This window comes from Apteryx rowi, unplaced genomic scaffold, assembly GCF_003343035.1.
Source record: "Apteryx rowi isolate R43461 unplaced genomic scaffold, aptRow1 scaffold_885, whole genome shotgun sequence".
Classification (NCBI taxonomy): Eukaryota; Metazoa; Chordata; class Aves; order Apterygiformes; family Apterygidae; genus Apteryx; species Apteryx rowi.
In genome coordinates this window covers 2,040-17,067 of record NW_020451188.1, presented here as the reverse complement: position 1 = coordinate 17,067, position 15,028 = coordinate 2,040, and the positions used below count along the sequence as shown (strand labels likewise).

Below are 15,028 nucleotides of genomic sequence, written 5' to 3'. Positions count from 1 at the left end.
CTAGATGATCTCCAGCGGTCCCTTCCAACCTCGGCGATTCTGTGATTCTGTGAATGAGGAGGGGGTGAAAGGCTTGCACTTGAACGGGAATGAAGCATCAGAATCTCATGCATTTAGCAGTCCTGAATGCTTGAACATGGTTTCACCAGCACCATGTCAGCATAACCAGCATGGCCAGGAATGAATCATACTGCCCTCCACCTATAGAGCGCTCTGCCCCGGGTAAGGCTTTTCATAGTAGCTCCAGTCTAGTTCATACACAACCACCCAAGCAGATGTTCAGGAGCAGGTGGATGTGGGTTCAGGATTAGGAGTGATGGGTGGTGGTGAGAAGAGGGAACTGTTTCAAGTTGTCATTGAAGTGATGATGGAACCATGGCCTCACTGCAGCCTCACCAGAGCAGCTGCGCAGACAGCTGGCTTGGTACCGGAGTGCCAGGATACTATTCCCTGGGCAGCTCCTAGCCCCTGTGAAAGAAGAGGTCATTGCTCCCCCTCCATCCTGCCTCTTCTCTTCTCTTGCATCAGCATACCACTGTTCTTGGTGGTGAGCAGTGATGTGGGTCAGCTTGCAGATTCCACGAATAATTAACCTTGCAAAACAACAATTAGTTACTAGTGGTTGGATAAGCTGGAATGTCCTCCAGTAGCAACTGCACTGATGCAACTGAGGGTGTGGGATCCTGTAACTGAGGGAGAGGAAAGGTAGGACCATGCAAAAAGGCCTTAGATTGGTTTACAACAACTGCACAAGCACCACTGAGGGTGCACAACTGCACAGCTTAAACCAGGAATAAAGCGTGCCAAAACTTGGAAAGGTATTTGACCACTTTCCTGCCATATATTCAGCAGTATGGCAACTCACCTTTATTTGTTCTCCCCCCTGGAGAAATGTCATTGTAGCAGAGCATCTTCTTTCTTGGAACATTTTTCCTGTATGCACGTGTGCACATATATATGCACACACACACATTTTTTAAACCTTTCAATTTACTTGTTCCTATGTACTTGAGTTRGACGAGACAAGGTCAAATAAATTCATTGCCTGGGCAGCTCCCTACCCTTATCTTGACTGTCTCTTTGCTAAAGTGGCTACTGCCCTAGGAATAACATGAAGTTTCATGGTTAAGTTGATAGATAACACAGCCAGTATTGATTGATATCTTAGTAGAAGGCATATTTCTGTGGAACAGTGTATATGTGATTCCATAGTATGGCCACTGGATGTTGTCATTGTTCATAACAAATGTTAAATCTCTGTATTTGCTATCCCATGGAGAAACAAGGCACAGGACTCTGAATGATACTCCCAAAACATAGGGCAGCTCCAACATCAGCTACAGATGTTGCTGGAACACATGCAACCACCATGAATACTGTAATGGCCGAATAATGACAAGTGGTTTTCCAAAACAGAACAAAGTAAATTTCACATCTTATAGAAAAGTTAAAGCATCCATGAATAATCAAGCAAGTCTGGATTCTAGTTACTGCTCCAGTGATTTATAAAAACATCAATAAAAGCAAAACAGGAATCGTTGTGTTGCTTGTCATTTGTTCATTTGACAGCCATCTGGGAAGTTTAATTTCACTGTGAGATCTATATTTCTGTTTAACCTCAAGCAAAATATTTCCAAGATAACAAAGCATTTACTACTTTAAGGGGCTTCCCGGGCAGAACAATTTGAAACATTCCTTTTATACTAAATGTGGTTAAAGAAAGAAGCTTCTCTTAGCTGACACATTTTACGTAATGAAACAAATGCAAAGAGATTAAGAATGATGTAGTGAATGAAGGAAAACTAAAAGCCACACTTTTCGTTGCTTCCCAGATGTTTCTAAATATTGAAGTGCAATTTCATGCTATGGTCAATCTGTTCTGACTGCAGGCTACCACTGGAAGATGTGGTGCTGTTCTCACCCTTCCCTTATATCTGATCATGCAAACAGAAGCTGAGTTTGAGATATTGATCTCCACAGGGAGTACAAACAGGAAAGAAACCAAGATATTAGTCTTTCAGTGGCTCAGACGGAACTAACCCMCTGTAAAACTGCACAACCTCTAAATTCTATGCTGGTGAAACAGCCTTTAATAGGGGCAGCCCCCAGTTAGACTGGATTAAACATAACATCCAACTATACCCCTGACTCAACTTTGCCTATTTTCAGGCCACTATTGTCCCTTGCAGAACCAGCGTGGCTGTTACTTATTTAGCTGCAGCTTATCTAAACTGCACTTCCGGACAGACTACTGCTGTTGTCAGATTCACCTCACAAATATCAACATGTAACTTTTGTTTCAACTTCTTTTATATCATAAGACCTCTGACCTGTCTGTCATACTACTTTAGTGTGCAGCTGGACAAGCATTTCTTCTGGAGCAACACTGGCTTAAAAAGGGTCTTAACCTCATCTAGCCCTATGGCTACATTCATGACTGTTTCAGTATCTCAATTTGTGTGGTCACCATACGACCACACAGGAACCTGTGTGAGGGAACTTACCTGAATAAAAAACAAACATTTTTTTTTCCACAGGGTTATTTTGGATCAGAATCAGTTTCCTAGGCTGCTGGTCTCACTTCTGCCAATTGACCCCCCACCCAGATACTCAAACTACAGCTTAGGTGTTACTGAAAAACTAGTCTGTTTTATTGCTGACTACAACCACCTCAGTGTGATATTCCTCTTTACACCAGAAGCATAAGCACATATAGTAATATTACTTGTATTAGAGTAATTTTGTAGGCAAGAAGCAAAACAAAATGAACTTGTCAAATTTCATTTGTAAATTCCAAAGAATAATCTTATGCCAACAACATTGTCATAAAACCTTACGGTCTACTCAAGTGATTAAGAAGATTTCAGTTGTCATCTTGAAAAACTGTATCTCAAAGTATCAGCTGAATCACTCTTTCCTACTAGTTAATGAAACAGCTATAAAACAGTTAAAAGCATTGTTTCACGTGCAATAAAAAGAAAGATGATACAAGCGGCTCACAGTGAGAACCCAAACACTGCTAGGTATAACAGTATGATCCTCCAATGGGGGGAAGATAGTGCAGTGCAAAGCTGTTCTCAAACTTAGGCAAATTGGGTAATCACACTTACCAGCTCTTTTGGAGCTTAAACAGCCATGGAGTTCTGCGTAGGGAGAATGCAGGCTATGAAACCCCTCCTGCTCAGTGTTGGCAAGTCTGCCTGCTTCAAGGATTCTTGCTCTCAAAAATATTTTGTACCTTTTCGGGATCATGAAATTCAATGGCTAGTCTGTCAACTACTTGTTCATCTATGAAGATGCTGGAAGTACATCTAGCCTTCACTGTTTGATGAAGTTGGGTAGAACAAGCAAGTTTATTACAGTAGAATCTGATTTTTCCAAGCAGCCGCATAGCATCTGAGACAAGAAATTTACTTAGCATTCAAAGTATTGATCAGACTCAGAAAGTGGCATACAACAATACATAATATTTTTAAGCAGAAGCTGGCACAGAAAAGTGACAGCGTGCCCAGGTCAGAATCAGTAGAAAGTCAAGTTCTCTGGTTAGTTTGACCTATACCTATCGCAGAAAGTGATTGGAATGGCAGGGAAAAGGCTCCTATACTTGCTAGATTTAGCCAGGGCAAGTCCCTCTAAGCAGCCGGGCAAATACCTCCAGGCATCTCCAGATATTTGCATGTCCTTAGGACTTAAAAGGATAGCACACACTTCTCCCCATCTCCTGAGCCAGTTAATCCATTCTCATCTGTTGCATGCCTGTATGTGAGTGACAAAATTTTGACAGTCAACAGAAGACCACATACAACTGATTAAGAGCAGTACTGGAGTTACTCAGAGGAATCATGACTTACCAGCTGACACTGGTAAGGGCAAATTGGCTCCGAACAAGGATACATACTTAGGATTTATTTTGGACAGGAGTGAAGTCTCTGATGGAAAAAGTGCCAATTGCTATGACTACCAGATACCAAAAAACCACCAAACAGGTCTGAGAGCTTAAGTTTGGTCAGCTACTAAATGAAGGTATTTGCATTATTGAAAATGACACCACCACTTAAGAAACTCATGTGGCAACAGCACAGGGGAGAGTAAAGCAATCATCTACATGCCCGCAAATCTTTCCAGCAGCCACAGACACAGTAGATACACAACCAGTACCAATTGCACAATATTTTCAGATAAATCATATTCAAGACTGTCGCCCTTTGGCTGTCAAAAGGGACACATACATAGCACCTAACATGATGTCTATGTAATAAAATGTAATTGCAAGAGAAGTACTAAACAGTACATGGCCCCAGTCCTCTTTGAAGCATATATATATATATATATATAGAAAACAACACACATGATATTTTTATCAGTAATTTCAATTAAAAATTTAAGCACAAAGTTGTTAGTTTTAACAAGTTGATCCACATCAAGCTTTCTCCACAAAAAGGCCTTCCTTTACACGGTTCTTTACCTTCCCCCCACCCCCCCTTATTTTCTATTATCTTTTGCTTTTTGAACTTGCTACAATTCAGTGATAAGCTCCATGAATGTGAAACAGGCTCAGCATGGTCACCAGCTTGATTTCAAACATTTGGCTTGATAAATTCAGGATATCCTCTGCAAATATATCCAGAAGAGTTCATAAATTTAACATCTCAATCATATTTTGAATTAACAGAATAAACAAACTTTGAAAACTTGTTTTTAGTGTCTTGTCTGACAAGAAAAAAGGGTCAGCTAAATAAAAGCTTTCCTCTGTTTGGTTATTCAAATGGATTCCAACTCCAGGCAAATAAAGATATTTACTTTTCATCTTCTCATTTAGGGTTGTTGTGATTATCATGGAAATGCACACACTTTCCTTGTACCTCTTACCCAAATAATCGGAACCAAAGCCAAGTTTAACAGATAGTCAACAAGTGCAATATACCTTACAGTGAATCAGGAATGTCAGAGTGTGTGAAATATCTGTACTTGATCAAGTTGTCACAGAACTTTCAATTCTGTAGCAGTTTTTTTTTTAAACTTATTTTCCATTATTCAAATATTATTCATACTTACTGTAGGCTAATTTCACCTCACGTATTGTTTATAAAGTATTGGTTTTGCATTTCAGAGAACTTACTATTTGTTAAAATGACCGTGTAATTGGCTGCATCATTTATATAGTTTTCCCCCATGCCCTAGTTTTATTGCCCAAATTTAATCAGAAAAAGGCTTAAGGCATTCACTGGGGCTTTGATTCCCACAAAGCAAAATATGCCTACAGATAAAACAGTAAAATTCTATCTTCATTTGATTTTTTAACTTGGGAGGATTCAGACACAATCAATTATGGTATTTGTTCTTTACAATAAAGGCAGTCAGACAGTATGCCAAAGATTGATTATTTAGTCACCCCAGAATTATTTTGGTAGCTGAAGAACAAACAACTGCATGATTTTCTAAAGTGCATTAAAGCATCTTCCATAACTCCTCCAAATTCAATTACTTAGCCACATTCTTAAAATTTAATCATACCTGTTCTCTTTGTTGCAATAATCTGTGAAATTACTTTCAAATCTTGTAGTATTTCCTGCTTTGGTCTCCATCTTCTTGGCTTTAGAAGAGTCTATTTTTTGATTATACTTTGACAGAATCTACAGGAAACATTAAGAAGGAATAAAAATAATTATCTAGGAACTCAAAACAGGATTATGGTTGCTACTTAGTTGAAAATGCAAGACAACTCTTTCAAGAACAAAATTTGATAGAAATAAGCCCTTTTAATATCACTATTTTGACATTAAAGACTGTTGCAAAACAAAACAAAATTAACTAACCTGTAGAACATCATCTGGTATTCTTGTTATTTCTGGCGGTGGAGGAGTATTAATTAAATGCTCATAGTCCTTTATTTTGGGAGGAGAAGGGTCTTCAAAATGTTTAAGATATTCATCAGAGCTTACAGCAGATGGAATGCTATCTTCTATGTATAGCTTATTTGTTGCATCATTTTCCGTCACTGACTCAGTCTTTTCCCCCTGCTTTACATGTTGCATAAAAGGTTTTAAATACCTTCAGTTATTTTACTTAAGTATTTAATAAATATTCTTACAAGATTGCTGTTAAAAAGATCTTCCACAATGACATAAGAAAAAGTAGTATGGTAAAAGAATCCCAATTTGACATTTTAAAATCTCTAATTACGCTAAAATATGTAAAAAAAAAAAAAAAAAGTATATAATTGTTACTTACTACCTTAGTTTCTATTTTTAGCCATCTTGTTTCAAAATCTGGAAGTGGTGGAGTTCCTGTATGACTAGGAAGACGTATTTCATTTGTCTCTGGTGATTTCGATACCACCATACCATCTGTTCTGGAAGGGATTTTCACACCCGGTGTACAGAATACAGGTATCAGAGGAGAAGCCATACAATCAGCTGCTGGGGGTGGGGGGGAAGACAACACACACGGCAATATGGTTGGATGGATAAACTGTTAACAGCTCCAGTGTCTCAGTTCAGTTTTCTAAGTGTATTAACTTTCCACGGATTTATTTACTTATACTACAACACCTGTATCATTTTAGCTGATAACAAAGAAACATACAAATTACATACAAATTACTTTCTAAAAGCAACGAAAGCAAGCAAGAACAACAACAAGAATCTAGTTCCACTATTGTACATAACTGAAAAAGCCCAGCTTAAATCAACATTTCTTTAGTTTTCGTATACACAGTTGTCAACATGCTTGTTTTGAGACCTTCATTTATCTTCCAAGAGAATATATTACATCTCCCCTCTAAGAAAYTGCAGAGCTTCTCTTGAAAGATCTAAGTCAGTGTCTGGTTAACCTCTTTTTAAGTAGTTTCTTTCCTATTCTTTTGACTTTTTAGCTTTAAATAGATCTAATGAACATTCTTGGAAAAAAAGACTAAGTTGGCATAATAGTCTTTTTATTATAAATGAGGAAAAGTTGCAGTTACAAAGTGACTGATCCCTCTGCATAGTTCTAGACAGGCATTAGTAGAAGAATAAACAGAGATATACACTGAGGCAAAAAGGCTTCCCACAGAAGCCACCAACTTTTGTACCTATTAATTTTCTGAACATTTAGTATCCAAATAATAACTGGGCCTGAATTAACAATCTTTAATAAATACAGTTTAAAAAGTGTTAACAAATGCAGTATGTACAAATTGCTTATGTATATTTATTTTACATATTTTTAACTTACCATTCCCATCAGTCTCTTTTGTTTTTGGCCCAGGAGTAACCACGATTTCCCTGGATATCATTTCTGCTACATTCACTTCATGATCATCTTTCTTAGGCAAGCTGAAGTGAAATGCCAAAACCCACAATTAACTCTCAAGTAGCATGAAGAAATCGCAGTTAAAGGAATACTGGCAACTTGATCACTTTGCTAGTATTTGTCAATCAACATGCAAGTCTAAATTCTTTTCCTCAAATAATTTATGATCTCCAATTCTACTGCTGCAATTTGTAGCATGCAAATGTTGCAGTCCATCCACACATTATCAAATACTCAAAGAGAATTTAATCCAAGGCATTAAACAAATAAGCAGTCCAAAGTAGGCTCAACTTTCTCGTCCCAGATGCTCAAATCTGTATTATGGGGACAGTTCATTTTATTTTGAATTGCCTGTTGCTGGCAAAATTCTAATTAACAAGAGAAGACTGACAAAGATAGTCAGTGGAAAAATCTCATCTTATGGTGACTGGATTTCACAGGTGTTTCACACCTCTAAGCATCGCAGGAAGTCTAGCACTGTATGGGAATTTTCTTGACTGGGCCACAAATGCTATTAAGTGGGCAAGCTGAAAACACAGACCTGTTTCTGTCTAATCTTTCAGTCACAGTTTACCAACACGCTACTGAAAGAAGAAACAAAAGTAATCTTCAGAGAAAAGTAAATTTTTAACACTCTCACAAGACCCATATCAACTCATTTGATATTCTGGGTGTTTTTTTTTTTTCTTGCTCTAGACCTACTAACATTATTTTGAACACTGAAGAATTTTTAATTCAGTTTTAAGTTTAAATAAGATTACTCATGCTAATCACTAACCAGCTACAGAATGAAAAAAAACCATTGAATATCAATTGCACAAAATCTGAAACTGGAAACTGAATTTTGAAAAAAATTTCATGTTCAATATATTCCAGCAGAAGAAGGGTGTATGTGTAGGCAGTCCAGAGAGAATGCCAGGCAAAATGTGAAAGCTTTACCTAAACTCTACACAGAAGCATATATAAGAAACATTTTTAAATATTTAAAAGATTATCTGAACTATGAGAACCAGATTTAAACCTCCTTTACAAGAAGCCTAACTGAAAAGAAAAATCTTTTTCAAGTAGTATATTTTATTTAAATGACCACACCTTGAATTTTGAGGTGCTACTTTTTTCAGTGAGTTAGGGAAAAAACATCTCACTTTTCAGGTCATTTTTTTTCTTGGAAGTATTATAAAATACCTGATATTGTATTATTTTTAGTTTTAATATGTATAGGAGCAAGTATTACAACAAGTGCTTTTGTGCAGACACTTTCCTTTTTTCTTTCCTATTTACTTCTGTTTTCAGTTTTGTAGTAGGTGTGTGCAAAATATTCTCTTCACCTGTTTCAAAATGGAAACGCTAAAAACAAACAGCTGGCAGAGATGAGATCTGCTAAATATTTGTAAGGACTTTGGGATGATTTTCAAAGTGTTTTTCACACAATGCACAAAGCTGATAGGCAGATTTTAGTGAGGTATGAGACCTAGCTGGCACAAGCAAGGGCCATGAAAGGCCAGGACTGTCCCCAAGAAAGTCAGTGTCATTCTCCCTCTCTGTACCTGGAAGCTGCAGGTATGATGCCACCTCACTTGTTCTGGGTTTTGTGCCTGTCCAATCCTCTGGGAACAGACTCCACCCATTACCCAGTGGAAAAAAAAATACCTTCACTTTCTGCTGGCTTAGTGTCCTGCTCTTTCAACAAGCTGCATCCTCTCACTAAGAGGTAGGATGAGTGCTTTTTGGAGGCAACAAGCCCCTAAATCGTTTCAATATTTCAGATCAGCTGTAAGCTAACACTAACTGAAAGCTGCAAAACAAACAAAGCAAGTAAATAGGCTAAAACCTTTTAACACTAACGACTTCCCATCATTACCACTGACACACGCCCCTAATTCTGAATCAATGTGTAGCTTTATTCACATTATTGCTTGTGTGCCCACCTATTTTGCTGATTAACAATGATGATGTGATAAGGAGCAGTCATGTTATATTTAATTCTCTACAGAATTTTAACTTTATTATTAGGGGTACGGAAGACTGCTAGCGTGTTTTTTGTGCTGTTTATAAACATACGTACTCTAATCATTTCACCAGAAACCACAGAAATGGAATCTAAATTTGTCATGTATCCATGTATATATTTTGGCCACAATTAAAGCTGAAGATCATATTTAAAACAATTATTGTTAAATAGGAAATGAAGTAAAAGACATGTAAAAAGTTATGGATATCAAAAGATCTCTAATTGTGCAATAAGTTGAAATTATTTTTAGAGTATTCTCTGAGATGGATTAATTCGGAATTAGTATCTGTCAGGATTTATTCAGTTTCTGTTTCAAATTTCAAAAATATGAAGCATTATAAACCTTACAGAACTTACATAACTATTCAGAAATCCCCAAAACTGTTTTAAAATAAAATCTACCTTTTAATTTTACATTTTTTAAAAATAATTTCAGTGAGCTTTAAAAAGAGAATGACACTCAAAGTTTATCCATTATGATAAGTTAGATCCTGGGGGGTGGAAACCACCAAACTTGGCAGGCTCAGAAGATTTTCACACCACAGTATCTGTATTGCAACTATCAGAGATTTTTTTTTTTTAATGCAGAATGATTATTTCCACAAATTATTTTTAATATGGTTCTTTTCTGCTAGATTTCCTCTAAACACAAATATTAAACTGCAAAACAGTAGGTTTCTCTTAAATAGTGTCAACTTTTATAATTGAGTGTGTTTCTAACAATAATTTGAAAAGCACTATCTATTTACCTTTACATTGCCTTAGAAGCATAGAAAAATATTTCTGCTGTTAAGGTGTTCAAGCCCTTCCTGATGCAATGGTTAAAAACCCTTCTCCAATTTTCATTAGAACAATAAAAATCTGAAACAGTCTTTTCAACAAAAGTAGACTGACTGGAGCAAAAAGAACTTGTAGTGTGGCTTTGGATAATATAAGAGAGAGAATACAATGTGTTTCTACAATAAGGCATTTAACTGAATGCTTCAGAAGTTCCTTCCAGTGCTACGTTCTTACAGCTTTTAAAAACTTTAAATCTGAGGTTAGGGAAAGCAAAAGATGATAGATATGCTTTGTATTTTTCCAGTTTAAATAGATTGTATATGGGAGATTTTTACAATGGCACAGTAAATGGAAGGAGTATATCCAAGATGCGTATCATAGCAGTATTTGGCACTGCAAACAGGATCTGAAAAGACATGCAGAGAGTTGGATATAAACACAGGACTACCTGACTAGAAGGCAATAACAAAGGAAAACAAAAAACCATGTTTGCAAAAGGAAAAAAAAGAAAAGGTAAGAGCAACAAGAAATTAGCATAGCAAGAAGAAACTACAGAAAATTTGGGAGAGAAAAAATTTGAACTTAAATAATTTACTTACTTTTTGCTTGTCTGAGCAGTTTTATGAATAAGTGCCATTGTATAATCTTCATTCATACACATGGTATGTTCACTAATGCCAAAATGTTCAAGTTTTGGTGTTAAACACTCATAGTCATCCATCCTTAGCATACATTTTGGTGTTTTGGGCAAAATAGAGGGGGCCTGTGTTTTTAGCGGAGTCCTGTTTTTTGAATTTTCTTGATGTGCATTTGTTGGGTGCTGTCCATTCAATGCACTCCAAGACCTGGAGAAAGCATATTGTGAAAGACCAAAATCAGAAAGTTGGGGGTGACRCAGAGGGTCTCTGGGGACCAGTGGCTTCTCAGTACAAGCAGGAAGATGAGGTACATCATCTACTTTCTCTTGATCAGATTTATTCTGGACAGACACCTTTGATTGACTGTTAATTTCCTCCTCTTCCTCATCTGTTTGACAAAAGTTAATAAAAAAAAAGAGAGTCAAATGTCTCAATTTTAGGAATTTATATTATAAATTGGGAGCTGTCCCATGTCACCCTCCCCCCCACCCCAAACAATACTCAACATTTTTAATTTCTTGATTATGGTATAAAATAGATTCCTTCTCTCATTTTAAAGTGCTGAAACTGAAGTTAGAACTGATATCAAAAGCTCATATCAGACTAAGCTATATTTATAACATAGGTTACACATTAATTTCCATCTATTGGTATATATTATTTTTAGAAAGAGAAGAAACTGAAAATTCTATACAAGTCCATTTTTAATAGAATTCACCTCCCTGAATGGAATAGGCAGCAAGTGCTGATCTTAAACATAAATATTTTTCATGTTTTTATTTCAGTGCAAAAGTATAAACTTATTTAAAAAGTACAACATAAATGGTGTTGGAAACAAATTTTATACACATATATAYACATATGAAAGTGGTTTTTGAAAAAGAGAAAAGGTTAGATATAGTACTAGAATGCTCATTCTTCTGAAAAACAGTACTGAAGAAAAGTTAAGCAGCAGCAACTAAAAGTGCCTAAAGAAAATTGTTTTTTAAATAACCAGAAGAGCCCACTGTAGAACTAAGCAAATGTGTCATTCATACATTGTTGTAGTTAGACAAACTAAAACAGCCCAAAACATTTGTGAATTCCTGCACGATATAAGAAGCGAAAGAAAAGCTATTTTAAATAATGACAGAGGTAGTACCTTCTTATGTATTATGTAAACAGATACATTTAGTTTAAAAATATATCTTGAAAAAGTTAGCCCTGTAGCACTATTTGGAGTCTTCACTAAAAGTGGACAAAGAAAGGGAAAGTATTATAAAATTAGAGCACTCTGTTTACAGTCATATCTTTGTAAAATACTTGTAACAGCTTAACTCTCAGGTGAATATGGTCCATGGCCACAGTTCTGTTTTGTGTCATTACTGGATAACACTCAGGTGAAGGTTAAGGCATGCCCTGACAAAGGGATCTTAAAGACAGATCAGGCCCTCAAGTCAGACAGTGGTATCTGTAGTATAGACAGTAATATTATTTTGGACTCCTTTGACTCAACTGGTGTTTTCATACTGGAGAGTTTGCACTTTATAACTGGATTAATGATTCCCCCCCTCCCAATGATCAAGCTACTAGAGCTTCATGGGTTATCATGTGTCACTAAGCCCTGTATGTGTTCATCTTGTCCCACTTACGATATAAAACACATTAAGTTAAAATTTCTCGTATGGTGGTTTAAGTTGAAGGAGTAACTACATACGAATATGAACTAATTTAGATAGATCTACCACAGTGTCTCACACAAGAGAAGCAGAAATAGGGTAATTCTCCGAGTTATTACAACATATTTGCTAACATGTTTTCTAAACATATGTATTACTCAAGACAGAAAAGAAGTATTACCTGTGGAGTCTTTGACAGGTGGTTTATAGCCATATTTCTGGAACAGCTCTCTTATTTTTCCAAGATCTGCTGCATTTCTTTGCATCAGTATTTCACTCGCCTTCATAAAGTCTTGAATTTCTTGCCTTTCAGAGCAACTCTTATCAAGACTGGTGTTAACATCTCCCTTTTGAGGTGGGGGGAAGACAGAGATATGGGTTTTCAAATCACTACCAGGAAGTTCTTTATACATGAAGTTTTTTTGAGAATAGCTATTAAACTTCAATTCATATGAGGGTAGGGAGGAAAATTTAGGTCTTGTCTATACCTGAAAACTGGGTTACAAAGTATCAGGAATATATAGGGCATGAGCATACAAAAGTTTATAGAAATTAAACTAAGAGGACAGTTCACAGTGTAACTACTTGTTAGTAACCTCTCAAAAATATATATTTTTACTCCATTAAAAAAAAAAAAAAGGACATAACTTACATAATTATTTTGGATTTTCACTACTTGGGCACAAGGAATTAGTGGAGACAGATGATAAACCTCAAACTGATACCCTAGCTTCTCTCTCAGTTACCCATACACTTGCCCATTCTTCTAGCCTATTCTTCCTACTTCTATTAATGRCAAAAAGTTGAGTGCATTCTTCACAAGTTTGGCTGAAGGTACAGAACTTTCTGTGAAGATTTGCTTTATTCTAAATGCTAGTCATTGAACCAACACAGGTATAACTTTTCTCTAGAGAGCAGCTGCTTGTGAATCCTGGTCCCCTAAAGCAGGACAGCTACAGTTTCCTTGTCACCTTCATCCCCTACTTACCTGAGCAGTGACAACGCTGACTGCAAACTAACAAGTGCAGCTAAGTGTACTGCAAGTCGCACAAAACTTTCTTGGACACTGCCCAGTACTTCCAGAACCATTATGAGGACTTACAGGTAAACAAATAAAAATTAGAGTCAGAACTGTTGACTACTAAAACTGTATAGTGGCATACTGTTTAAAGTATAACTATAAATTTATGGAACCCCTCTCCTCCCAACAATATTTCAAGGAAGCAAGTAACTGAAGACATTACCTTCAGAGTCCTGACTTCGCAATGCAGGTCATGTAAGACTCTTACTGGAGATTCATCTTCAGAGTCTGACGTGCACATTCACATAAAAAGGTTTTGAAAGAAAAGGAGGATTTGTATTTTAGCATGCAAGTACATACTACTTCAGTGTGTAATCTCCTACAATCATATGATAGAGGTGGAGAGTCAAGACAGAAAGTGAAGAGGAACTAGCTTATACTGTATATCAAGTACCTTGTGCAGCATTAGACTGCAATTTGCACAGGATGGTTAAACTACACAGACAAAACTGCGCAGACTTCCATTTTACTGTCCCAGCTAATACTGTAAAAAGTAATATATGTCAGATGTTGCTACAATAGGTAGGGTCCAAGACAGTAAAGGATTATTTATGTTAAATTTTAACCCATTAAAGAGTTTGAACTTGAAATTTATAAAAGATGGGGGGGAGTGATAAGACACCCCTGAAACATATCAGCAAAAAGTTGAATTCTCCTGACTTATCTGCRTGCAGGCAGATACTAGCACTGTACACTTAAACACGCAGCAGTCAAAAGCAGACATTAACCTTGGTTTCTAGTGAAATAAATAATGCAAATAAGTAATACAAAAGAGAAAAACAGGTATGTGACAAGATACAGCAAAGCAAAGACAAGAAAGTGATAAATCCAGTCTGGCTCCAACTTTTCTGTAACCTCCCTCCACGGAGTTGAAGACTGCCATTAGAGCCTCCTCAGATGCCTTTTTTCCAGACTGAAAAAGCCCAGTCCCCTCACCGTCCCCTTGTACCTCATGAGCTCCAACCCCCCAGGCATTGTGGCCTGCTTTCTCTGGACCCACACCAGCCTGTGCAAACCTTCTTGTTCTGGAAGGGCCCAAACCCGGACACTGTATTCCAGATGCAGCCTCACAAGCTCCAAGAAGGGGAGAGTAACAACCTTCCTCTACCTGCTGGCTAGTATCTTGCTAACGCAGCTCTCTGTGGTTATCCCAAGTTAGCTGACCAGGGTCGCAGATCTTCTTCTGCAAAGCTTCTACGCAGCCAGCTGGTCCCCAGCTTGCACTCATGCATAGGATTGTTCTGGCCCAGGGGCAAGACTTCGCCTTTGTTGGACTTCATGAAGTTTACATCAGCTCATTTCTTCAGATCGTTAAAGTCTAAATGGCACCCTGCCCTCTAGTGCAGTGACTGCCAGTTGAACTTCAAGTTGTTGACTACTGCACGCTGACCTGGTCCAGCCAGTGTGCAATCCATCAGTGAAGAAATGCAAAGGAAACCGAATTCGAAGTGAAGATTAGGAACAAGTACAATCTAGATTTCCCCTTAAAGTAGTGCAGATTCATGGATGTTTTTAAAACAAAATAAAGCTATTGAAGCTTAAAAAACAAAACAAAACCCCAAAATCA

General features: G+C 37.1%; 1 protein-coding gene across 1 annotated transcript; it reads right to left on the bottom strand.

Annotated features, from left to right (window-relative positions):
• Window positions 1–14,535, bottom strand: SKA3 (spindle and kinetochore associated complex subunit 3; the record flags this gene model as incomplete). Its single annotated transcript, XM_026090969.1, has 9 exons — window positions 1–3,756; window positions 5,515–5,633; window positions 5,817–6,020; window positions 6,235–6,419; window positions 7,216–7,316; window positions 10,684–11,110; window positions 12,562–12,727; window positions 13,625–13,689; window positions 14,478–14,535. Coding segments are annotated over 9 exons (1,392 nt in total), but the record flags the coding sequence as incomplete, so codon positions are not given.
• Window positions 14,536–15,028: the final 493 nt, after the last annotated feature.